Genomic DNA, 26,133 nt, shown 5'->3' with positions numbered 1-26,133 from the left:
CGAACGTGCTTGTTTGTATTTCGAGTTTAAGGTCAAGCTTGAACGAGCTTTATTCAATAAACAAGTTGAGTATATCGTTAAACTTATAAATTTTAATGCATCTACTTAATTTTATATGAGAAGTTTCCATTCTTTTTATAGTAAAAAGGTAACCCAAAGTTTTCATGCCTATATAAAATGTAATAATTTGTAATTTTTACAAATAAATATAAGTAAAAGATATATAAATATACTAAAGTAGTTTTAATATAATAGTGAATTTTTGAACTTGAGCAAGCTTTAACCGAGTTATAATCGAGCGTGAATAAACTTATGAATGTGCATAAACGAGTTGTTCACGAGCATTTTCGAGTCGAACATAATGTTGTTCGAGCTTTGTTCTTTTATCAGATGAGCTTAAGATTTTTGTTCAAGCTTGTTTGTTACTTAATAAACAAGTCTTGACCAAGCTTTGACCGAGTTTTGTTCGCGAGTAGTTCATGAACGTATCGGCTCATTCATAACACATCGTTCAAATAATGCTATTATTTAGAAATTAAAAAAAAAAAAAAAAAAGAAAAAAAAAAAGGGTAATGATTTTATATAGGCACTGTCGAATTTCACATGCTAAAATGCACTGTTAAGTCGAACTTCAAATGGTCAAATAATGTAAACTGATTGCTACATAACCAGTAACTCTTGTCTTCTTCCTAAGTTAATATCAGTCATGTTGGCCACGCATATATCTATTGTAATGCACTGGATTGCCTGATGCATATATTAATGTGATCATGCTGTCAGAATGCTGTCACTCCAGTTTAGTTGCAGCATCAGCATCCTTGGCGTTAGATTCGCCAGTGATTTTTCCATGGTTAGGTATCCAGAAAGTAAGAACACTCGAAGCTGCCACAAACATCACCCTTCGCGGTGCCCACTTCAAACAGGATGCAACACCGATGTGACTACTCCAACGTCCAATCTGTAGAAAAAAATATGATTCAGGTGAGCTAAAAGATAAAAGATGAGCATCACAAGTCATCAGAGATCAGAACAAAAATTCCTCAGACATCATGACTGCTGTTAGCCTTAAAACTCCAGCCCCTCCACCCACCCCACCCCAACCAAAAATTCCCAGTGGAACGGGTGGTGCAAACGGGAGAGCCACCATATAAAACTGCATGTCAGTACACGTCAAAACAAAACAAAGGTACTTCCAAGGTATTTGAGAGTGTAAGAATGTGCCAAATTTCCTACAATCTACTAGCTCTAGGAGGGAATGAAGGTAGTAGAAGTGACCATTCATTTACATTTAGTTACCAATCCTAGTGCCCATTCACTACTCTACACGCAATCACCCACTATTAGTAAACAACCATCTACTTTACGCATGTATCTTCATAGCCACACAAAAACTACCAATTCATCCATTGAAATAACCAGTCTATGTCTCTCAGCAATAAGCATACAAAAATAAAAATAAAAACAAATAAAATAGACACCACTTCAACTTCAAATCCTTAGTCCAAAAATAATTTGCGGCCGGTAAACATGAATCGGCAATTCGTCAAAGACATGAATCATCAATTCGTCATAGGGATTTGTCCACAATAAAATATCACCAACAATTTTAGAGAATTTATTTAAATTCACAACTTATGATTCCCCATTTAGCATTCTTCTTAGTAGTAGATTGGATTTTATACTAGAATCACTTTTTTGTTAAGTTGGTGGCTTTCAAAGAATCAAGGTCCACAAATGCAATCCCAATGTGACTTATCTTTTATACAACATCACAATTGAGTTACATAACCATGCCTTAAGTGTTCCTAGATTCCATTTGGTCACTAGTCATCATAGCCTACAATCTATAATCTAACACAACTCTAAATACCCACATCAATTTCAATACACCTCAATTCTAAGAGGATACCCACGAAATTCAATATTTAGGGAAAATATGGAAGATAAGCCTTTCAGATTTTTAAATAATTGGAGAAAAATCCCAATACAACTAATATTAAAGATTTGGGATTTCATGTCCAAACAAAATGTCGACCTCAAGCTATGTAGCACCAATATGGATACAGGACGGAAAATGGCAAAACCAAGATTCCAAAAAAAAGGGGTGTGACATTCATTCAATCATTTAGCAAAAAAAAATTAGATAATTAAAATCGATACATACATCACAAAAACTTAATTTAAGGTCCAAAACAAAGATTATATAAGAGCTACGATGCTCGAACTTGGGTTTGGATGTCAGACTTGGGGTATGGAACTAACCATTAGATTCCAAACATTCAAAAATAAAAAATTATACACACACACATGATTTCCAATGCACATTTTATATATTATATATCTAATCACACTTTAGCATAAATTATAAAAAGTTAATGTGAAACTATATATCGAAACAAATCTAATACGACAGAACATGATCATGTTTTTCCTAACTCAAAAATCACAAAATATGGTCAAAGAATCGAGTGTGAAGAGTGCAAAATTTTCAACATTGTGATCTAAAAAGACCTAAGGAAGTGCACACGCATAATAATTCCTAAAAAAATTGTCATTATAAATTAAAATTAAAATAGTAATTAGTCCATCTTATCTATATTGTTTGATGCATAGAGCAGTTACAAATTACTATACTTTGTTAAATAAATAAGACAAATAATCAGTAAATGAACCAAACATAACAACGTAAGTACGAAGTAGCTAATAGCTCATTGTAAGGTAAATGATTACAGAAGTAAATTAAATATTATGAGTTTTCTTTAGACAGTCATAACTCTCAAACATGTCAGCATATAGCACCTACAGAAAAGAGGGTAGGGAGAGAAAGCAGCTGCATGAGTAAAACAATGAAGCTGCCCTTGATTTGCCTAAGTAATGTTTGACCCTTTCCCCTTATTTAGCTGAATATTCAAATCCATGAAGACGTCCCTGATAGTCATGCGTGCCACACCCATAGAAGTCATCCATATCAGTTTCCAGTGAGATGTCCTGGAACCTGTGGCCCGGTCTGACTATCCGGGTATGTGAAATGCTTGTTGGCAGGAAAGCCCTTTCTTCATAGATCTTAAGTGACTGTCCTTCTAGGAATCAATTAAGCTAGAAAGAATTCTATGGAAAAGTAATGAACAGAAGGTTGCGTAGGCTAGTATTTTACTTGTGCCAATAACTAACAAAACTAGCCGGGAGTAGCTTAACAATTCAAGTAGTATCTTTTTTTGCTACCTTTGGAAGTCTCCCATGTTACAAATGACAGTTCGTTGAAACCTAGGTGTTAAGAGTAACGCCAATATGGTGGATAGGTCTTGGATGATTTGGAATGAATATTGTGAGTTCATATACATTGGTATTCACAAGTCCTTTTGCAACAGAGATTCTCACAAGCTAATGACTCGAATTTAAGGATTGGTTAATATGGCAAGTTTCATATCGTTTGGGGCATGTGAGACTTTGACAACTTCATCTACTTAGTTTTTGTTTGTTATCATTCTTATTAGGATATTATATAGGAGATTTATTTGTTAAATTAAATCCTCAATTACAAGCGTTGCATCTAGTATTAAATCATATAGTACTTGGAAAGTAGATTTCTTAGCAAAGTTTTTTTATCTTAATATTTATCTTAGTAAAATCGAGATTCCAAACTTTAGAGGGACTAGGTTAGGAAGTTAAGAGCGTAAAAATAAGGATTTATTTGTCATTGTTAATGATATGGTTTAATTTCTCAGTAAAATTTTAGATTATACTGTTGATAACGGTTTTTTTTTCCATACAAGTTGAGCATCATTCTACAACATTATATTATATAATCTCTTGAGTGCTTTGCCTAGTTTGCCAGATTCGTTCTCTTATTATTCCTTAGTTCTTACAAGTGGTATCAAGAAACAAAGATCGTGATGGAGAAAATTAAAGGGAAATCCCATATCGTTGAACATCGAATTTGGCGAGTGCGATGAAAGGTTTCCCAATCTAGCAAGGATTGTATGCAATTCTCAACACCATGTTAGAGTAGGTTGATATGAAGCTGTCTGTGGCATCCTTGCACCTCAGATGAAGTATGACGTTCTAGAGGAAAAGAAAACTATAAATTTGAGGAAGAAGTTAACCTAGATATATCAATCAAATTCATTGGCTAAGAGGTTATTTGCTTATTTCTCACGAAAAAGAATTGGACTTAAGATGGAAGAAGATAGTTAATCATAAATATAGCCACAACTATCACCACGAAAAGCAAGAGTCCACTTAATAAATTCCAAATGAGGTTTTATCCCAAATCCATATGGCAACAGGAAGAGTATCCCTTAGCCTAATAAAGTGACTCTTCTTTTATCAATGTGGGACAATCACATGTGTTATTTGGAGATAAAGCTGTACGAGCTTCAATAAAGATGAGGGCAAAGCTATTTTCCTTATTACTACTTGAATAGATAAGGGCTTACCTATTCAAGTAGCAATGTTAAAGATGAGCTTCAATTGAGATAAGCTCATCTTTTGTCCACAATAAAGTGACTCATCTTTAACATTGCTACCTGAATAGATAAGGGCTTAGTAAATAAACAAAGGCTTCATCTTTTTAGTGATGTTGAGGCTATTTACATGCCTCCTCTTTTTTTATCATAATCCTTTTCCTTTTGAGATACATTTTGATCATCCTGAGAATGGTAAGCCTTTTAGATTCCTTAATTGACCATGAGGATTCCATGAATGTGGTGAGGGTGTAGAATAAATACCAAGAGAGTGAAGCATGGCCTAAAGGATCTTCATACTCAGATTTTATCTCGGGGTTTATGGATAATCTAAGGTTTATTCAATCATAAATGATGCTCAATTGCATATGTAGAAAGCTGAAGATGTTCAAAGAGTTGGATGAATATACAAGAGTGTCTTTATAAGCAGAAATCTAGAGTTAATTGAATTTGATTGGGGATTCTAACTCTCATTAATATAATTCAATCATGAAGCAAAGGCAAAGCAAGAATTAAATTGATTCTATTTTCACTAGAAATGTAAGAGCCTAGCCAGGTAAGTAAAAGGAGATTATGGGGTTCTATAAAACTCTTCGCGGTTAGCTCTATCCTTGCAATAGACTTGGTAACTATGAGAAGAGAGAAGCAACTTGGGGTAGATGATAAAGCTCCCTGCTATTGATTTCTTTAGGCTTGTCCTGTGATCAAAGAAGCATCTATATCTATGTAGTAGTTTTAGATTCTTTGACTACTGGAAAGATGATTAGGCAATGGAACTGCACCACTCTCACTCTTGTATCTAAAGTTCAACACCCTTCTTAAGTTAAGGAGTATTGGTCAATTGCTTGTTGCACTATTGTGCTGAAAATTGTTTCTAAGGTGAGTACTGGTAGGCTCTCTCATGTTGTTGCCATTGTTACATTGTTATTAATGATGTTAGCATCCCTGAGAAACAAAATAGTGATAATATTCTATTATAACTGAGTTGATCAAAGGTTATTTTCATAAGCTTTTTACTCCTAGATGCGTATGCATGCTTAAATTGGTTTTGAAAAAAACTTAAAACTCCATTGTTCTTAGTGAGCTTGGCTTTCCAAATAAGTGAATTGGCTAGGTCATAGGATTTGTGACTTTTGTGTCTTATTCCATTTTGATTGATGGTTTTCCTTCTCCTTTCCAAAGGATATTTGTTTGCTATTGGTAGGGCATATCTTTCTAAGTATATGTAGGAGTTTAATCAGTCTTATCTTAAACTTTCTTTGTAGATGTGAAAATTTAAATATAACTCATATGATGTTTGGAGATGATCTATCACTTTTCACTAGCATCCAGCTTTTATTCAAGGCCTTTAAGAAAATCTCTATGGCTTCTGGCTGCAAATCATAGAAAAAGTGAGGTCTATTTTGGTGGTGTCTCTAAGGGTGATAATGTAATACGTTTGAATATTTTAGGGGTTTCTAAAGGTTTCATCCGTTTGAAGTATTTAGGCTTTACTCCTCTAAAAAGCTTACGATTTCACAATATAGGCCTTAGTTGAAAAAGTCACTACTATGGAGATGTTGATGGAGGCAGAATTTGGGTTATTTGGATGCCCTCTATTTTTCATGTGGAGGTTGTTTTCACTGGTGTTCAGCTTAATCATGTGAAAGTTACTCATAGAGCTTCATGAAGTGTGTTTTGGTGTACGATGGTTTATGGTCAGAACCTAGCTAAAGATAGAGAGAGACTTTGGCAGCAGATAAAAAGTATTAGTGCCAACATGGTTGGTCCCTGGGTTGTATGTGGGGATTTTAACGACATACTGAATCTTGAAGATAGGCTAGGTTCCTTATGTACCCTCTCTGAAGTTAGTAATTTCAGAGATTGTATTAGAGAAGCTGGTTTGCAGGAGCTCAAAACAGGTGGTGTTTTTTATACGTGAAATAATAAACAACATGGGAGTGATAGAGTTTGTTCTAGAATAGATAGGATCTTGATTGATAGTGCTTGGATGGACAAGTTTCCTACTGCTACTGCTACATTTGTGCCTGAGGGGTTAATGGATCACTGTCCATGTAGTGTGACTATGTATGGGGATAGTCTAAACATTAAAAAACCTTTTCGGTTTTTCAATCTATGGACTAAAGCTCCTGGTTTCCTGGATGTGGTGAGGGATAATTGGTGCACTCCTGAAAGAGGCACTGCAATGTTTACTGTGGTCAGGAAGTTAAAAAATGTGAAGAAGGAGTTGAAAAATCTGAATGTGAACAACTATTCTGATATTCTAAATGCTGACTTTATTGCTGCTGACAGGTTGGCTAGAAGGAGCTGAGTTTAGATCCGTTGAATTCTGAGATTCTTGAGGCTGAGAAAGAAGCTAGGAAATCTTACAATGTGGCTCACTCAGCTAAGTTCAAGTTTTTGAAGCAAAAGGCCAAATTGCACTGGCTAAGAGAAGGAGATATGAACTCTTCCTACTTTCATGCTTGTATCAGGCAACGAAGAATTCAAAATAGAGTGTGTTGAATTCAGGGGCAGAATGGTACTGTGATTGAGGACCCTGAGAGTATTGCTGATGCGTTCTGTGAATTTTATAAAGAGCTACTTGGTTCTCATAAGCCAGTTGAACAGGTCCTGCACCCTACTGTTATTCAAGAAGGCAAAACTCTTTCAGCTGATCAGAAGAGTAATATGTGTAGGCCATTTACAGAAGAGGATGTGAAGGCAGCTCTTTGGAGTATTGAAGATGACAAAGCCCCGGGGCCAGACGGATTCTCAAGCAAATTCTTTAAGGCAACTTGGGATATCACTAAAGGGGACATATGTTATGCTGTTTTGGATTTCTTTGCAAGTGGTAAGCTGCTTAAACAAATAAATGCTACTACACTTACACTGATTCCTAAAGTTGATAATCCTAGCCTTGTTTCTCAATTTCGGCCAATTGCGTGTTGTAATGTGATATATAAAATCATCTCAAAGCTCTTGTGTAATAGATTGAAAGAGGTTCTTCCTAGCCTAATTGATGAAGCTCAGGGAGCCTTTGTAGCTGGGAGGTCTATTATGGATAACATTTTAATTTGTCAAGACATGCTCAAGGATTATGCAAACAAGAGGAAATCCCCAAGATCTACAATTAAAGTAGATTTGAGGAAAGCGTATGATACTGTGCAGTGGAGTTTTATTAGAGATATGCTTTCTTAGGTGGACTTTCCTGAGCAGTTTATCAAGTGGATAATGGAGTGTGTTAGTACTCCTTTTTCTCTTATGATTAATGGTGGCATCCATGACTTCTTTAAAGGGCAAAGAGGAATACGACAAGGAGATCCGTTGTCTCCTCTACTTTTTGTGATCGTAATGGAGTATCTTACTAGGTTGTTGAAGAAAGTTGGGAAAGAAACAAAGTTCAAGTTCCACAATAGATGTAAGCCCTTGAAGCTCAATCACCTAATTTTTGCTGAGGATCTCATGTTGTTTTCCTATGGCAACATGAATTCAGTTTCTTACCTCATCAGAGCTTTGAAGATTTTTGGTCGAGTTTCTGGGTTGGAGGCCAATGTTGAAAAAACAGCTAACTTTTTTGGAAATGTGCAAGACAGGGTGAAGAATTACTCTGGTTTTATTGAAGGTGCTGCTCCTTTTAAATACTTGGGGATCCCCCTCAATTCTAGACATCTCAGGCCTGCTGATTTTGATGTGCTGGTGGACAAGATGCTACATAAGCTCACCTGCTGGTCCTCTAGGAACCTCTCTTATGCTGCTAGGGTGACTTTGGTGAATTCTATTCTGATTAGTTTACATTCGTACTGGGCACAATGCATTCTCTTACCCAAAGCTGTCATTGATAAAATTAATCAGCTTTGTAGAGGTTTTATCTGGGAAGGATCAGCCATTCTTTCTAAAGCTCCTCCTCTAGCTTGGAGTTGGGTTTGTTCTCCTAAGAAGATGGGTGGTTTGGGAGTTAGAGACTGTGAGAATTGGAATATGGCAGCATTGGGGAAGTATATCTGGAAAATTGCAAAGAAGAAAGACTCGTTGTGGGTAAAATGGGTTCATAATGTTTACATTAAAGAGAGAGACTGGTGGTCTTACAGTCCTTAGCAAGGGGATGGTTGGGCCTGGAAGAAAATGTGCAAAGTGAAGGAGATTTTGAAAGATGGTTTCACCTCAGGTGGCTGGATGGACAGTAAGTATGCCATCTCAGATGTTTATAAGTGGCTGCAGGGTGAGAAAGAGAAGGTAGATTGGAGTGTTTGGGTTTGGAACAGATATAATGTCCCCAAACATTCATTGCCTGGCTGGCGGTGTGGGGAAGGCTGAGAACTAGAGAGCAACTGTTTCGGATTGGAGTTTGTGACAGCAGCCTGTGCCTTCTTTGTGGTGAAAACACTGAGAACAAGCAGCATCTTTTTTTTGAGTGTGCTTACAGCAGACAGTGCATTGCTAGTATTAGCTCGTGGTTGCATATTACTGAGCAGGCTTTCAATATTGATACTTCATGGAAGGATTGGAAGAAGGCTGTGAAGGACCCCATCAAAAGAAGAGTCTGTTTTGCTGGTCTAGCTGCTGTGGTTTATTATATTTGGTGGGCCAGAAATTCTGCATTATGGAATAAAGCAGTTCCTATTCCTAATCTGGTTTGCAGAAAGATAGGTGCTGAGGTTATTGATAGATGCCATCAGATGGTGAGTAAGAAATGGAGACAGCAGCAATGCAAGTGGCTTTATGATTTAAGGAAGAATTGTCCCCTGCAATTTGTGGTGTAGTTTTTTAGGTTGCTGTTTTTTTTCCTTCTTTTTGTGGTTGTTTGGCCTGTTTGATGGGTCGTTGTAGTTTGGGTTGTAAGGGCTTGCCCTTTTCTCTTTTGGTAATAATATTTGCTTACTTACCAAAAATAAAAATAAAAAAAAGAAAGTCACTACTAGAGTTCAGTGTTGGACCTCTAGAAATTTCTCCTAGAAGACTTCACTTAATCAAAGGTGTTCTTTTTGAATTCATGAAGGAAATTGAAGCCAAATTTAGATGCTTTGTTTGGACATGGAAAGCTAATCCTTCAAGGAATGGAAGCATATTTGCATGCAAAGAGTTTGTGGTAGCTGAAATTTGATATCTCTTGGTGAGTGGAACAAAGCTGCAATAACTAAGGTCATATGGGATTTGTCCTTTAAGGCTGATAACATGTGGGTCAAGCGGGTGATTATACATTTTTTCAAACATAGAGATTTCTGGGTTGCTTCAGTTCCTAAGACATGTTCATGGGTCTTTGAATAAAAATTCTAGGATGATTTGAAATAATTTTGCTTCTCTTAAAAGTCTTTTTATTACTTGGTAACTCTTTGGAACAGACTAACATATGCTCTAGCTTTGGCATATCCCTTATTACTAGAAATGAAAGTATTCAACACCTATTCTATGAATGTGATTACTCTAAGAGATCAGGTCATCAGTGTGCTTCACTGCAGCAACCTATGCAGTAGTTCAGCTTGGAAACTCAGTTGTGCATAAAATATCCCACGAACTCTAGGCCTAGAGGCAGGTTCTACACAATGTGCTTAGTTGAAGCATTTTATAATGCATCTATTTGAGGAATGCAGGTGTGTTTAATGGATCTTGTAAAAATGCAATTGTTGTTTTTAGAAATCTATTGTATAAGGTTGCTTGTAGATGCTATTAATGAGATAGGAGCAAGAGATCAACTGATCTCATTGCCTGCCCTCCTGTCAAACATTGTGCCAAAGATTGAAAGAACACTTGTAGTTATCGGAATTGTTCTCATCTCCTCTGGTGCCACATGCAGGGAACACAGTGTCTGTACTTGCCATTCTTAGCCTTGGCTTTAGCCTTCTTATTCATCACCTTCTTTTTCTTAGCTTCCCTCTTTCTCCTCTTCAGCGATTTCCTTCTCCCTAGTGACATTGAAAGGGAAGGGTATGTTGAGGGTGAGCAGGAAGATGATGGGTTTTTGTTTGCTTCGGCCATTAATAAGAAAAAGTTGAAAAATTCTAGAGTTTTTAGGGTTTTAACTCTTGGTGAGTGAAGATGAAAAGATGATGAAACATATACAACCCCCTCTCCTTTTGAAGGAGATACATACAACCCTTGGGCTGATGACATTTTAAAAGTACCGTTAGCATGACATCTCAATATGGGTTCCCAATACAAAGGTCTTAAGTAAAAATTTATCAAGAGTAATAATAGCATTGGTAGTTGAGGCCTCATAGGTAAATGAAGGGTTTTGTCTTATTAACGTATGGATTTAATTCAAGTATCTCAATGTTATTTGTTATGCCACATATATGACACTTATTGTCCAAATAAAATAAACTTGGTATATAGATATGTGACACTAATGTTAGTTGATAGTTTGATACATATTCCTTTTCTTTGAAACGCAGCCGGAAGTTTTATTACCATCCTTTCCACTACACGGAATTTATGACATGTAATTTTTCACAACGGTAAAAAATTGCCTATATAAACACTAAATCAAAGGTTTTGAGTTTTACTTCGATTTGTTATCCTTGCAAACTTGATTCTTTAAAGGAAGACAACCATTTTACACTTAATTGACTCATCTTCTACTCTTTATAATCCCTTTCCTTTGTCATCCTTCCAAAGACTCAATAATTCTTCCACGGATTGTAGCGATGAGTGTCGTTCATCCCCAAAGTTTTCCGTTCCAGATTATTCTAGACTTTTAGAAGTCACTCCCTAACTCCATGTGAGGGCAACCTTAAAAAATTAGGTTTCATTGGCCCTAATTTTCTGGTCAAGGGTGTTGAACCGGCCTAATTTCGCTTTACGCTGGAGGCCTTGACTGAACTTAACCATGCTCTTTTGGGCCAGAAAAGTATGAGGGACCCTTTTGTGTGCGGGCCACACTCTTTAAAGCCTACCAAGTACCTAGGGGTGGATCCCAGGGATCTCTACAACACTTGGTTTGAGCGTCTTGTTCTTTAAGGATCCTGATTTTCTTAAGTTAGCGACATAGTACCATCCCCTTTGATGGGGAGCTAACATCTACCTAGTGCTTAATTGCTTCGTCAATGACACAAACATAGTGTTTATCCCAAGGCTCTCTCCCACAGGGTTGTGTACCCGCTTTTCAAGTTCTTTTAAAGGCTCAAGCGCTACATGATTCGCCGCTTGATCTCTTTCATAGTATCTAATGACCCGAAACTAGACATCTTTATTTACATTATAATTTATATTCGAGTATAATCAGAAATGAAATATAAATACAGGAAAATTCAATTTCATATTAACTGTCATAAATTTCGTACAGCGAGGAGGATGATAATAAAACTTCCCAAATGCTGCATTTGAATCGAAAGGGATAGTTATCAACTAACATAACTATCACATATCTTTTTGCAAAGTTTATTTGTACCAAAAGTATCATGTATGTGGCATAACTAGGGGTGTTAAAGAGCCGAGCCTGATTGTGAACTGCTGGAGACTCGGTTCAACCAAAGCTCAGTATAGGCTCGGCTTGAGTGAGCTCAACTCGAGCTCGGGTTCGGCTGGGCTTGAGTGAGCCCAACTCGAGCTCAGGTTCGGCTCGAGATCTTAACGAGCCAAGCTTAAGCTATCCTTGGCTCGGCTCGAAAGCTAGTGAGGAAGCTCGATTTCTTTTTATTTTAATATTAATATTTTTTTGGTAATAAATTAATTATTAGCATAAACTTTTCTTCATTTTTAAGGCTAGGGACTAAAGAAATCTACATAACTCTAGTGTTCTCGCTAAGTTTTGGAGCTTTTGTTGATGATTTATGTTATTGTTTAGAAAGAACTCAAACAAAATAAAAAGAGGAAAGGAATAGTCCCACATTGAAAGATAGGAGCAAGGGATAGAATATGAGAGTTCAAATAGCAAACTTTGATTATTTAAGAAACCATGACTATGGGCACCATTTGGGCACTTGTTAAATGGGCTAAATACTAAAGTCCCTAAGCCTTGAGTCGAGCCAAATTAAGCCTTGAACCGAATTGAGCCAAGTCAAACTTTTAGGAGTCTCGAGCCTTAAGGAGTATTGAGCTCCAGCCGAGCCCCAATTTTTCAAGCTCGATGAGCTTCCGCCGAGCCTACCAAGGCTCAGTCTCGGCTTGGCTCGTTAACACCCTTAGGCATAACAAATAATCAACTCGTACATGACGGTGTGCTACAGGTGTAGTAGCAGTGTAGCAAAGGGCCCCAAAAGTAGAGGGCCCAAATATATTAATCTTCTTTCTTAGATTCAGCGATTCCAATGCAAATTCATCCGTCTCAATTCCCATGTTTATTCATCTATCCCAATTAACTTCCTTCTTTAATTCTCCAAGTATTCATATTCCCTTAAATTTGACAATTAATTTTCTTTCTTTATAAAATCTAATCAATAAATTATGAAGTACATATAGAAATCAAAAGGTTTTCCATTTTTAGGCTGATTTATAACAATGAAATATAGTGTTTTAACAGTGCAATTTTCTCCTATTTAATCCCTATTCTAATTCCATTTTATCAAAAAAAAAAAAAAATCAGAATACACTAATTGGGATAAAGTGATAAACTATAGGCAAATCTTACATTTTTTGGCAAATTCTATTTGGGTAAAGTTTGATAAATTTGATTGTCTCACTATTTTAATTGATTGTTAAAAGGTTGAACTAAATTGGAAAAGAAACTGGGAAAATATGTCACTTGAGGATGGATATGTCTTTCACTTTATTCAAAGCTACTACCATTATTTACATTTTATTATGTGATTATTATAATATTTGTTGTGTTTAATTATGCCTCCTAACATTAGAAGGTTAATATATGGTTCAAATTGTATTGAGTTACTATTATTTTTAGTAATAATAATAAGATAAATATCCAAAAGTTATTTTATAAATTATGAAGGGCCCAAATTTTATTTAGCACCGGCCCCAAAATCTTCAAGACGGCCCTGCAAATATAATTGAGATACTTAAATTAAATTTTTCATTTGCCTTATGAGGCCCAATATATATATACAGCAAAAAACCATCATTTACCCAACGAAGCCTAATACATATACTCCATCCGTCCCTAAATGTAGTTCTCGTTTGACTTTTCACGGTCTCCAAAATGTGTCTTAAAACATCTATATCTCTATTTTTATACGCGTAAAATTTTTTAAAACGTGATATTAATAAAATATAGAATGTGACGAATCCAACAAGATCCCACATGAACATATTATCTCTTATAAATTAACGGAAATTTATGGTAAAAGTTTTCATAGTTGGACCAATAAGTCAAATGGGACCTATATTTAGGGACGGAAGGAGTATAAGGCAAAAAACCTTCACTTACCCAACGAGGTCTAATGCATACATGCCAATAGGGAGGAGGAAATCGTTGAAAAGGTAAAAGCGCAAAATAAAGGGGAAACGACGAAAAAGAAGGTGGAGAACCGAGAAAAAGAAGAGGGCCAAAGGCCATGAAGGGCAAGTACATACACTATGTTCCCCCGGACGAAACGACGAAACACGGGGGAGTCTAAGAACAATTGCGATAACTTCAAGCCTTGTCTTTCAAATTTGGCACGAGGTTTACAGGAAGGGTAGGCGATGAGATCAGTTGATTTCTTGCTCTTTTTGTTTTCAAGCACTTGACCTCAATTACTTTATTTGTTCTCTCCCCCCTCTAAAGCCCCATCATTGTTCTTTTTATTTTATCTTTATTGCTATTATCTTCTTTTGTCTTAGGTTAACTTTCTAGGCCTGCTATAATTAATTTCATAATTATAATTAGGAATATCTTTTGTGAAATGTTATCATAAACAAACAACAATTAATCTTTTGTAGTTCCCAGCTCTTAACTTTAGTCTAGTATTAATCATCTCATGTATTGAGATCATTACTCTTTCTCCGATTGTGTTAACTTATAGGTAATCCTCCCTATCATGTATTTATCTTTAGTTTGTGCAACTTCTTGTATGGATGTTAATAGTACCTCTTCTATATTTCATTTCTATGTTGCATTAATCTTTCACTTGTTGTAGCAATTATAAGATTACTCACACATTAGCAAGTTTTACCCCTTGTAAGGTGGTAACCCTGGAGGCATACCCTCACGGTACTTTAGACCTCGGGCGATAAGGTGATAAGGTCTTAGGTTGAATAAAATTATTACGCTTAACATAATAAAACTATTAAGCTTAACATAACCAAAGCATAAGGAGATAAAACTATTTCCCATTGTTGACTCATCAGCTTTGTCAAAAATGAATGTAAATAAATCACTTCATAGAATATGGATGCTAAAGAGTCTCATAAACAAAGCTACTCCCTCTATTTCCTACTCCCTCAATTTCTTTTTAAGTGTCCCTATATCGGACATTTGCACAATTCACATACAACACTAATAAAGTTAAGTCATCTCAAATATATAGTTTTCGAAAATAAACTTTTTATAACTTATGCTTATTGATTCACCATACACCCAAAAAAAAATTTCAAATTCACCAAATACCCTTGAGTTTAAAAAATATTGACACCAAATGGCCTTAATGACTAATGACAGTTAACTCCGTTAGTCATTAAGGCTAATTATAACACGTGTCCGTATCTTATTGGTTGTCTTTTTAATTATTTTAAAATAATTATTTAATTAATTATCAAAAATTAAAAAACCCCAACCTACCACCAGCCAGCCACCACCCCGTACCCGCCGGTGACCTAGCCCAACCACTCCGCGCCGGCGACCTGAACCCCCTACCGGCAACCCAGACTAGCCACCCCTCGCCGGCTTTCTTTCCCCTAAACCACCCTTCCCCCAATCCTCAAAACCCCCTTTCTCCCTCGATAACCCTTCCTCTCCCCACCGCCGCGTCCAAAGCCCCTCTCCCCGCGCGGGGAGGAGTTCTTGGACGTCAGCGGTGCGGTGGGGAGGGGACGGTTTTTCGAGGAGAGAGGAGGGGGTTTTTCGATTGGGTAGCATGGTGGTTTAGGGGAAGCTTAGCATTGGGTAGCCGTCGGTTGGGTGTCGGGTCAAGGTGACGCCGGTGCGGGGGTTCCGGCAGATTCGACGCCGGCCGGGGGTTTGGCGGGGACAGGGCGGTGGTTGCAGCTGGGTTATGGTGGGTGGGTTTTTTTTTAATAATTAATTAAATAATTATTTTAAAATTTATTTAATTTAAATGACAACCAACCATAGGTTGCCACGTGGCATAGTTAGCCTTAATGACTAACGGAGTTAACCGCCGTTAGTCATTAAAGGCATTTGGTGACAAATTTTTGAAACTCAAGTGTATTTTGTGAATTTGAAAAAAAAATTGGGTATATGGTGAATAAAAAAATAACTCAGGGGTATATGGTGAAAAAATGGGTCAAAATTCATTGGCACATGTGCCGGTCAAACTAAGGTACTTATTTTAAAACAGAGCGAGTGCCAATTAAAGGAATGGTTGTTAGAGGGGAAAATGGAAAAGGTTATAGTGAGGATAATCTACCTCACTCCTTGATTTAATATCCCAAGCATGCAAGCTTCCATCACCTGAACCTGGATAGAAAATTAAACATGGCATTTAGCCCTAGGGATTTACATCGAGCTATCATTGAGTCCATGAAAAGCCAACAAAAGAGTTCAAATATAGTGTTTTTTTTTTTTTTTTTTTTTGAAGTTTAGAGTGACATATGGAAGGCAAATGAAAATGTTCAAGCATAGTGATCAGTGCTTAGGAACCAAAACAAATGTAATGGAAAGATCAACAGCACAAATAGGCTTAAACAAGTCACATGCTTCAAAAAGATATGTTTTGTGTGTGTGAGTTTTTCTCTTTTTGATTATATATATATATATATATATATATATATATATATATATATATATATATATATATACATATATATATATATATATTGAAGAAGCATAGTTTTTCACAGTATACAGCATTTTTTCATATAGTGCCAAGGAAAAGCAATACAGACCTGCAACAACGTATTGTCCATCAGGAGTGAATGTTGCTTCTATCGTTGTGTTATGTGAAGGCTCTAAGCTGAATCCACAGCGCTGCATGAGAAAAAATTTAGACTAAAATATTTCTCATTGATTAAGCTCTCTCTGTAGAGTGTGCAGGAGGAATGAAACAAGAATTCATAGAAACTCATGTTTATACGAGCCAAATACAAATGAAATAATCAGCTAAGATAAAAGTAACCTTTTCCCCAGCATATGCATCAAGGACATACACATTATTGTTTGTGGTTGTCAAGAGCATAGATTTTCCATCATTACTAAATTTTATGTCACAGACTTCCGCAGTATCTCCACCGACTAGAAAGGTATCAAAAGGACCCTACAATGAAAGTCTAAAATCATTATCAGGGGTACAAATATAAGGAATTTGCATGCAAGTGTCTAGGTTATATGGTCCCACACCTTATCATAGGAGCGCGAATCAAACAATTTAACAGCACCCCCTTCCATTGCAACTGCAAAAACAAGTCCTTGCTGATCATATGCAACAGCTGGTCTTCCCCGCAACCGTAAAATCCCCTGAAAACAATACAAGTTCAAACAAAATCATAACAATTCCCATATCAATGGAATTTTACTAACTGAAATGCACGTAAACTCTAAGGATTATTATGTACTTAATAATAGGTGTATCACCTTTTAAATCATACGAAGTATGCTTTAACAGGAACTTAATTTAGAATTTTAAAAAAAAAAAATGGGCTAATAAATATGTTGCCATGTTTGTTGGTTATTACATATGCTTGATCTTCATGACTTCACCTTCAAACTCTTCTAAGTGAAATGCATGTAAAACAACATTGTAATTAGCACCTTTAGAATCAAACCTCAATGTGATTCTTTTAGGGGGTGTTAGGTTCATCAAGTTGGAATGGATTGGTATGGAATCTCATACTAGAGAGGTATGGATTCTAAAACCCATACTAGTCCAAATTTGTTTGGTTTTATTGTTGCAATGGATTATATCCTTCATTAATAGAATGGATTGTGAATCTTATGGGGAGGGGTGGGTATGAGATTCAATAGGTATGGGGGAGAGTTAGAAGCCTTTAGGGTATGAGATTTCATTACTAAAAACTTCAACCAACCAAAAAACTAGATGCTATTCCAAATGATCCAACTAAACGACCCCTTAAAAGCTCCATGCCTACTGGATAGCACAATGGCATTATGTATAATAATTAAATTGTCGTAAAACTTGAGACGAGAGTTGATGTTATGAGGAAATGTGTACAAACCATGGTAGGTTTCTTCTATAATGTGTTGAGGGAATTGTAGATGTTAATATCAGAATTTCAAAACCTCGTGACAACCGGTGTACATCCAAAATAAACATAAAAAAAGGGGTACTTTTGACTTATACATGGGTACATTTAGACGTTTCAGTTTTCAGTCTAACACTTGTTTTCATATGATCCTATCTAGTACCAGTTTTTGATCATTGGAGGGACTCCACAAACAAAAAAATTCTATACATCTTTGTCACTCAAAGGCTCACAGCCAAAAGTCATTGCCCAACAATGCTTCGATGGCTCAATCACATTTTTAGGGTTATCAAACGATACCCCTGATTGAGATTAGGCTCAATTGATGTGGTTGCAGTGACAGAGGATGAGAATATTGGTCGCTACCTTTGGCTATCTTGTTTGCAATGAGCAGCGACCTGGATTGGGTTTATTCTGCGATATGGGATGAACGAACTGGTTTTGCAAGATGGGGAAACGTACAATGGTCCTGATATCTTTGTTCTAGATCCTAAGTTTTCCTTAACAACCCCCATACTGATAATGGACAATTTCAAAATTCCAGCAGAACCAAAAAGTCAAAATTAATAAGACTTTTGCATATTAAACAACAGCAAAGGACCCTGTGCATTCACTGATAAGCAACTATTTATGTGTAAGACCCTGAGACAAGGTTAAGAAATAGAAAGACGAAGAGATAGATTAAAATGAATAATGATGCAGAAAAACTCCGCATGTCAAGGAAAAATCAAAGATCTATTTTGGCTTCCATGGAATGTATGACATCAAAATAGCGTTAATAATAAGGTTTGATCTTAGGATCAACAAGAATTAGATAAGAATTTTTACCATCTTTGATACTAATTATTTGTGATTTCTAACTCTGCTAAAATATAACCAAGTTCTATCGGTTAAATGTTTATTGAAACTAATTTCTATAATTTGGATTTCTATATATGTAATTTGATAATTTCCATTGAAGCAGTGACTAAATGTTAACTTTTGCTGAAGTATTTTTAGCAGATGTATGGTTTCGAAAATTACTTATAATTTCAATATGTCATAAAATACTATATATCCTTTCAATATTCATTAAGTGTTGAATATCATTGAACAAACAAATGATAACATACAAGGCATGGAAATTACTCTCCAAGTACTAGCAATCTAAAAAGATCGGTTAATATTTTAACCACAAAAAAAAAAAAAAAAAAAAAAAAAAAAAAAAAAGGATAGTTAAAATTAAAATACTATTTTAAAATGCTCCAAACTAAAATTACAGAGTGAAAACTATCAAATTAATCATCAAACAATAAAAAAAAATTTTACAAAAATAAAAAAAAATTATCACCTGGTCCACACACTAATTAAGATGTAATATGGAATGTGCTGCAACTACAAATTCAAAACCCTCATAAACTTTGGTCATTATCAACAAAACAAGTGATGTTGATAGACGACAAGATGGGATTAGAATTTATTTCATAAAACTCACACCTTTGTTTAGCCTAAATATAAACTAAAGGATGGGAGATTCTCATGACTTAAGCCATTGTGAAAAAAAGCGTCAGAGCCCTAAAGTATGCAGTACATTTGAAATAGAAATTTATGTGAAAATTTTGAATAATCATCTCAAATTACATGATGTAAATGTAATTCTAGTGGCAGGTGATATGCCTCCAACCACACTTGCATATTAAGTGAGATTCATTAATGTACCTTTAATCAAACATTATTATTGAATATTGATGAAATGCACTACATAATTATTTGTGAAATATAATAACTACCGATGAAACAATCAAATTAGATCCACTAATGATCCTTATTCAAATTTGAAAAGTGCACACAAACTTGTAAGTTATAGAAATTTGGATTTCAAAAGCTACATTGAGCTTTGCTAACTTAAAAGAAAATTAGAATATGGATATAATCAAATTCTACGGAGTTTCATAGTAAAGAAAGTTAAACTCCATATAAAGGTTCGTCAATTAAGCTATAAGCTCAACGAAATTTCTCCCATTATCATTGATGTATATCATCTTTATTATAAGCATAAAAACAAATTTTGAAGATAGCAAGATAAACCTCAAAGCATCTAAGCCGGATGAGGTAGGCCTAACTAAATTACACAGCACATAGTTTCTCTGTTTTAACTGAATTGGAAATTGGTCACACCATAACAAAACAACACTCAATTAATTAATTACTTAATTATATAACAATGAACTTGCAATGGAAAAGAAGTATTCTCTAGATTTATTTACAACAGTGGTCACTTAAATCCTTTTTGGTAAAGAGAACAAAAAAATATATGTTTACAAAGGTTAGAGACCTACCTGGCAGGAATTTACTCGAAGATCCCATATTCTTACACTGTGGTCAAGGGAACCAGACATAAAGCTATCATTGATTGGTGACATGCACAAGGAAACAATTCTGCAAAATAGACCAGCAGATGTTAGTAATCCAAGGCATTTCAACTTCGGCAAAGAGAGGTAACATAGAAATGGTAGTACAAGAATATTTCCAAGACTTCACACTCAAGATCCACAACATCCAATATGATTCCAAAAGAAAATCAAGTAAGAGATCAACAAGGATCCAACAGTAGAGGCCATTTATACAGTTAACAACTATTTCGTGTGACGATATTCAAACCTTTCTTTATGGCCTTTAAAATAACGAAGACAGCGATTATCATACATGGAAAGATATCGTAGGGATTCTGCAAGAAAGAAGCAAGAACACATTTACATAGTATTCAGACAGCAAGCAGTGAAGCCTGCACATGATTGAAACAGAACATAGTCGAGAAACAATAGTAAATGAACTTGCCTCCTGTTGAATCAAGGTTATACTTGGAGGAACAAATCACCGAGCTAGGGTGGTGGGTGAAGCATATACAATCAGCACCATGTTTTTTATGATATGTGGTCTTCAGAAGTCTGGAAATCATTACATATAAATCAGTGAATCAACAATATATTAGCTTAAAAACTAGGCATTCCATTTAACGAAATTAACTAAAATTTTATTAGAGCAGGTTCATTGATAATAGGTTGCCATTATCAAGGTATGTAAGAAGCACATATCAGAAAGAACAGTGTAAGGTAGTAATTGAGATACTTAATAGCTTAGAATTATTAAGTTCAGTATTATCTCGAATAGTGGACTCACTTGGCACTAACAATGTCATAAAGTCGAACTGAATCATCATCACTTGCAGTAACCAACAGATCACTTGTTCGATGGAAATCGATTGAGTTTATCTTTCCACCCTGCAAAGAATAATTACCTGGTGATGACAAAGAATAAAAAAAATAAAAATAAAAAAAACCATATGATGCTTCAAATAAGCTCTCCAGAATTTTTCCCACTATTCCTCTTTTAGTAGATTATTGTTAAACATTGGCATGTCTCATTCTTTATGAAACAATACTATTTAGTATCATGAATAATTTTGCGGACTCTAGTTATCTGTTGTATGTGGGACGAAATATCTTGGAATTCATAGAGTACTTTAGCAAATATGAGTTAGAGAATATTAAGACATTTCACTGAGAGCCAAAAGGGTCCATGAGGAAGTCACTTGTTGGAACTAGGCAACATAAGTCAGCAACTTTTGGCTTCCATGCAGGTCCCAATGATGAATCTCAGACTAACCGCCGGACTATTTAGAAGTATTCAACATAGAGAGATCAACATTTTGCATGATCCTAATATTTTCATGGATCAATTGCTGAAACTAGGAAAATATATGTCGGCAAGCAAGGCTACCGATGCAGATATCAATGATATAACTTGGACTATTCAAAATATCAATATTGTACTTTCGACTATTCAAAAGTGTCAAATTTAAAGATGTTTTTGGATGGTTCAAGCTTTTGTATACATTTTCATTATTTTTCAAGGATCTTACCTTAGTGTTAATATCCATTTGAATGAGTAAAATACTTATTTAACAAGTGTACATAAGTACAGACTGAAAGGCTAGCATCTGCTCACATTTGATTTCTGAACACTTTCTCTGTCCCAATATTTTAAAGCTATTGTAATAGAATCATAGTCTACAGTCAAGCTGTCTCCATGCAGCATGGGACTAATTTCACTGTTGATATTGCACCTACAGAAGTGCTAATTTTTAAAAAATACAGCATTACCTTCATGGAAATAGCGCTCATATTCATGAATCAAAATCTCATAGCTAACTGGCCCTAAACTATAGAAAGATAGAGCATGGCAAAAGATTTGAAAACAAAAACAAATGGCCTTCATGCCTACAACCATGAACCAGCTTTGTATCACCTTAGACAACAAAATTTCGAAAGATAAAGTTGAAATCAACAAAGCGAGAAAGAGCTCTCCCACTGAGACATTTAAGACTATACAATCATTCATCCAAATGACATAGCATTATCGTAGAACATTTAGGTTAAGAGCTATATGCCAACACAGAGTTGTAGCAGAGGGAATTAGAAAAAGGAAGTTGAGAACAAAGATCAAGGATCACCAAGACTGGAGCTTATATGCCTGATTATCATGGTTGGGGCTAAAACATACACATTTTCAAGAAGGGTATGGTTCACATAATTCTTAAGTACTCTTGTACTTCCAACATGACTAGAAGGAGCGGAAATGTAATCCTATCTACATACAAATTATATAAGAGCAGGATATTGTGTGGACCAAGGCGCACAAACATGGAAATTTTATAGCAACTTCTATGACCCTCTCGAGTTGTGTGAGGAATGGCAAACTGAAAAGTCACTGGTTAATCAATGCCAAATTATTATGCACTTCATGTTGAGGTAGTGAACTAAGCCAATTAAAAAGTAATCAGTAATTCTTGAGATTCAACTTCATTCCCAATGGAGTCATCTTAAATGAACATTGACATATAATCATTTATGCGTAATAGCATGTTTTCTGGAGGGAGCCCCACTTTATCAACAAAGCAAATGTTTATCAAAGGACAAAATTGGTGTATTTCGGGGTAGAAATGGGTAAAACCGCTTACCATTTCTACCCCAAAATACGCCAATTTTACCCCTTGATAAACCACATTTGTTTATGAAGATGAAAAAACTTGGATTTTCTCTGTTTTCTGCTTCTTTTCCCTCATAACTCATTGGTAACCACACAAATCCACATGCTGATTAATTGCAAATTTATAATTTAGTGATTAAATTTACAAGCCTAATTTTTCAAATAAACCTCTTCAAAACTATTGAATTTATTACACCCAACACCTTATAGAATCAAAAGCATCTTTCAAGCAGCTAATCATAATGCATTGCATCCAACAAAATAATAAAATAATAAAATCAGCACTCAAATTGAATAAAATCAAATAAGAAAATAACAACAACAAAAAAACAGAAGAAAATTAAACATCATTACAAATTGAAATTCAAACAATTTAATGAGCAACAAATTTGAAGAGTAAGAATTGAAAGAATGTGAAGGAATTAAAGTAATTATAAACTCACAAAGTCTGAGAAGACGGCGCCAATGAACATGGTGCGCACAATATCGTCATCAAGTTGAGTGAGAGACATAACATTAACGTTGAAGAGAGTAATTACAGCAAGTTTCCTTTCTGGCAAGCCGACTCCAAAGGCCGATAGTGTTAGCAAAGCAGAAGCCAAGCAGCGCCAGAAACCTCGAGAAAGAGGAAATATCAGCCTGATATACAATTTATTAATTTAAGGGTATTTTGGTAAATTCCGCAATGAAATTGGGGATTAATATGTAAATATAATCCTGTCTTCCTCCCTTTTTACATCACATGATCACAGCCATGAAATCAACGTCTTCCTCTAACTGTTCGAAGTTCCTAACACCGTGTTGTTGAGATGAAGTTGCCACTGCGAATAAGATTCTTTCCCTAAGGGTTAATATGGCCCTAATTTTACACTCTTTGCTATTAGGATGTCTTTTTGTTACCGCCATGAAGCGGCGTTGGAGTCAATGTTGTTGAGAAAAGAAGACGACGGTGAAACGCAGATGACTGTGGTTGATCGGCGGGAAGACCAACGAGGGTGGCAGAGCAATCAAGTGTCCCCTCCTCAGCAAGAGAAGGCGGCTGCTGAAGGCGAGGTCCCTCTAACAGTTTAAGCTTTTCTATATTCAAACTTGATCCGGCTTGCGTGCCGTGTATTTGTGTATCTTTACCCGGCCAGGGGGCCGGGGCTTCTGAATATTTTGTCAGCTTGTCTTGCTTTAACTTAACCTTGCCAGCTTGTCTGGCTTTAATTTGATATGAATTGGCGACTGTTGAGTCTTCTTTTGCTGTTACATATACTGTTGTCTTTTGACTTTTATTTTTGTTGAATTTGCCAAACATTTCGCATGTTGCAACTTAATAGCCGCTTGTATGGCGTATCCATGTTAAACTTTTTAGCTAAGTTGTTGGATCCTGATGCCGACTGCCCTTTCCCCTAGACGACTAGGTTACTTCTTGAAAAGAGAGTAACTAGTCGGCCATAGACAGTCGGACCTTAGTAGCAAACATAACGAGTCTTGGGTGAAATGCACTTAGTCACAGTGGTAAGGTATCGACTGAATTAGTCAACTTACAGTGCATTTCAAGTTACAGGAGTCGCCTAGTTCTAAGAGAACAGTCGGCTAGTCGCTTTTTTATCAATTGTCGCAAGTTCCTTGGTATGTTTACGAGAAACATAGTAGGATACTTGTTGTTTGGACGACTGTCAATTCAGACGGGTGTATCAGTCGTTATCACATCCAGTCGGACACCGAGAGGTCCTTCTAGATTGTTCAGGTTCATTTAGTATTTCTTAGTGGGAATGTTTGTTTGAGTTCCTTTTTGCCAAAGACCAGGCGGACTGCTCAAACTTTTAGGATTCCAGACCAAGTGTGGAAGAACAACTATGGTTTAACTATGGTGTTAACCAATCGTGGCTGCTTCTAATCCTGAGTAGTAGAGGTATCAGTCGTCAATGGCCGACTAATCCCCTTGATTCGTCAATTTTTGTTGACTATTAACTCAGAGGGCGCCTCCTGTACTTATCCCAAGTAATACAGGCGGCTATCCGACGCAGATGTCAACTGCTGACACTTATGAAAGTGTTGAGTTATCCTTGTCTCAAAACGGATATGTTGTCCTTGGGGACAGCTGTATAGGGGTCGTGTAAGTAGTTTATAGAGCATTATTCCACCCAAATGGGAGCTGCTCTCTGTGACGAATCTCATCCAAATGGCATGTCGTCGGACGCCTGCTACTTATTGGGACAGGTCGTATTAATTTAAAAATTAAGCGTAATCAAGCGGCTGGGTGCCTGGGTTGGTTAGCCGTATGGTGGGTAAATAGGCGTGCCCTTTAGTAAATATGTGTTGGAGGGTATCCGCCTATCTTGGGACAGACGGAGTGTACTCCTTTTTGAAACATATGAAAAGAAGGTGAACTTGGAACTTTCATTAATAAACTTTAAATAATTACATCAAAAGTAATATTTTTCCAGATTGTCTACATTCCAAGTCCTAGGTAGGGGTCGGCCCTTTGGAGTTTCCAGACGGTAGGTGCCATCCCTGACCTCCTCATAGATTCGGTAGGGTCCTTCCCAGTTAGGAGTTAGCTTTCCCAACTCGTTGGCCCTGCCGACTGATTCCATTTTCCTTAGTACAAAGTCCCCTACTTTGAGTGGGCGCTTGTGCACTCTTCTGTTGTAGATTCGAGTCATTCTCAGGCGGTATATTTCATGGCGTAGGGCAGCATTGCCCCTACGTTCTGGAAGGGAATCCAATGCTAGGCGCATTGCTTCCCAATTTGCATCTTCATCATACAGCATAACTCGGAGAGTCTGCTCATAATGCTCAATGGGTAGGATAGCTTCTGCACCATATGTTAGGAGGAAAGGTGTTTCTCCAGTCGCTCCTTTTTCAGTCGTCCTTATGGCCTAGAGAACATGTGGTAGTTCGTCTGCCCATAGGCCGCCTGCTTTCTCAATCTTCTTCTTTATACCGTCTGAGATGATTTTGTTAAATGCTTCGACCTGGCCGTTTGCTTGCGGCCGTCCGACTGATGCAAAGCAGTAGGCAATGCCTTGATCTCTCAACCAAGTTTTGAGAACGGGCGTCTCAAACTAGGGACCGTTGTCAAAAACCATGGACATAGGAACCCCAAAACGAGTGATCACATTCCTCCAAATGAAGGAGATTACATCCTTGGTCTTGATGCCCCTGACTGCCTCGACCTCCACCCATTTGGTGAAGTAGTCGACTGCTACCAGGATGTATCTCCTGCTGCCTGATGCAGGCGTATAGGGTCCTAGAATATCCATGCCCCACTTAGCAAATGGTATTGGGCTGTGGATAGCCGTTAAATCTATAGCTGGACGATGAATCAATTTGCCAAACCTCTGGCACTTGTCACACTTTTTAACCAGATCCATGGCGTCTGCCTCTAGAGTCGGCCAGAAGTACCCTTGCCGCCTCACTC

The 26,133-nt window shown here is 36.5% G+C and overlaps 1 protein-coding gene across 1 annotated transcript; it reads right to left on the bottom strand.

The window, feature by feature from the left end:
* Positions 1-555: 555 nt before the first annotated feature.
* LOC110723250 (protein ANTHESIS POMOTING FACTOR 1-like) lies at positions 556-23,971 on the bottom strand. The gene is made up of 10 exons (XM_021902591.1): positions 23,165-23,971; positions 20,853-20,953; positions 20,511-20,620; positions 20,334-20,400; positions 20,012-20,111; positions 16,831-16,947; positions 16,610-16,747; positions 16,380-16,461; positions 15,902-15,951; positions 556-958 (listed from the first exon to the last, which is right to left on the bottom strand). The coding sequence occupies exons 1-10, from the start codon at positions 23,231-23,233 to the stop codon at positions 788-790; spliced, it is 1,005 nt and encodes a 334-aa protein (XP_021758283.1). The 5' UTR covers positions 23,234-23,971; the 3' UTR covers positions 556-787.
* Positions 23,972-26,133: the final 2,162 nt, after the last annotated feature.

This window comes from Chenopodium quinoa, unplaced genomic scaffold (genome assembly GCF_001683475.1).
Source record: "Chenopodium quinoa cultivar QQ74 unplaced genomic scaffold, ASM168347v1, whole genome shotgun sequence".
Taxonomy (NCBI): Eukaryota; Viridiplantae; Streptophyta; class Magnoliopsida; order Caryophyllales; family Amaranthaceae; genus Chenopodium; species Chenopodium quinoa.
This window is presented reverse-complemented; position numbering and strand designations above follow the sequence as displayed.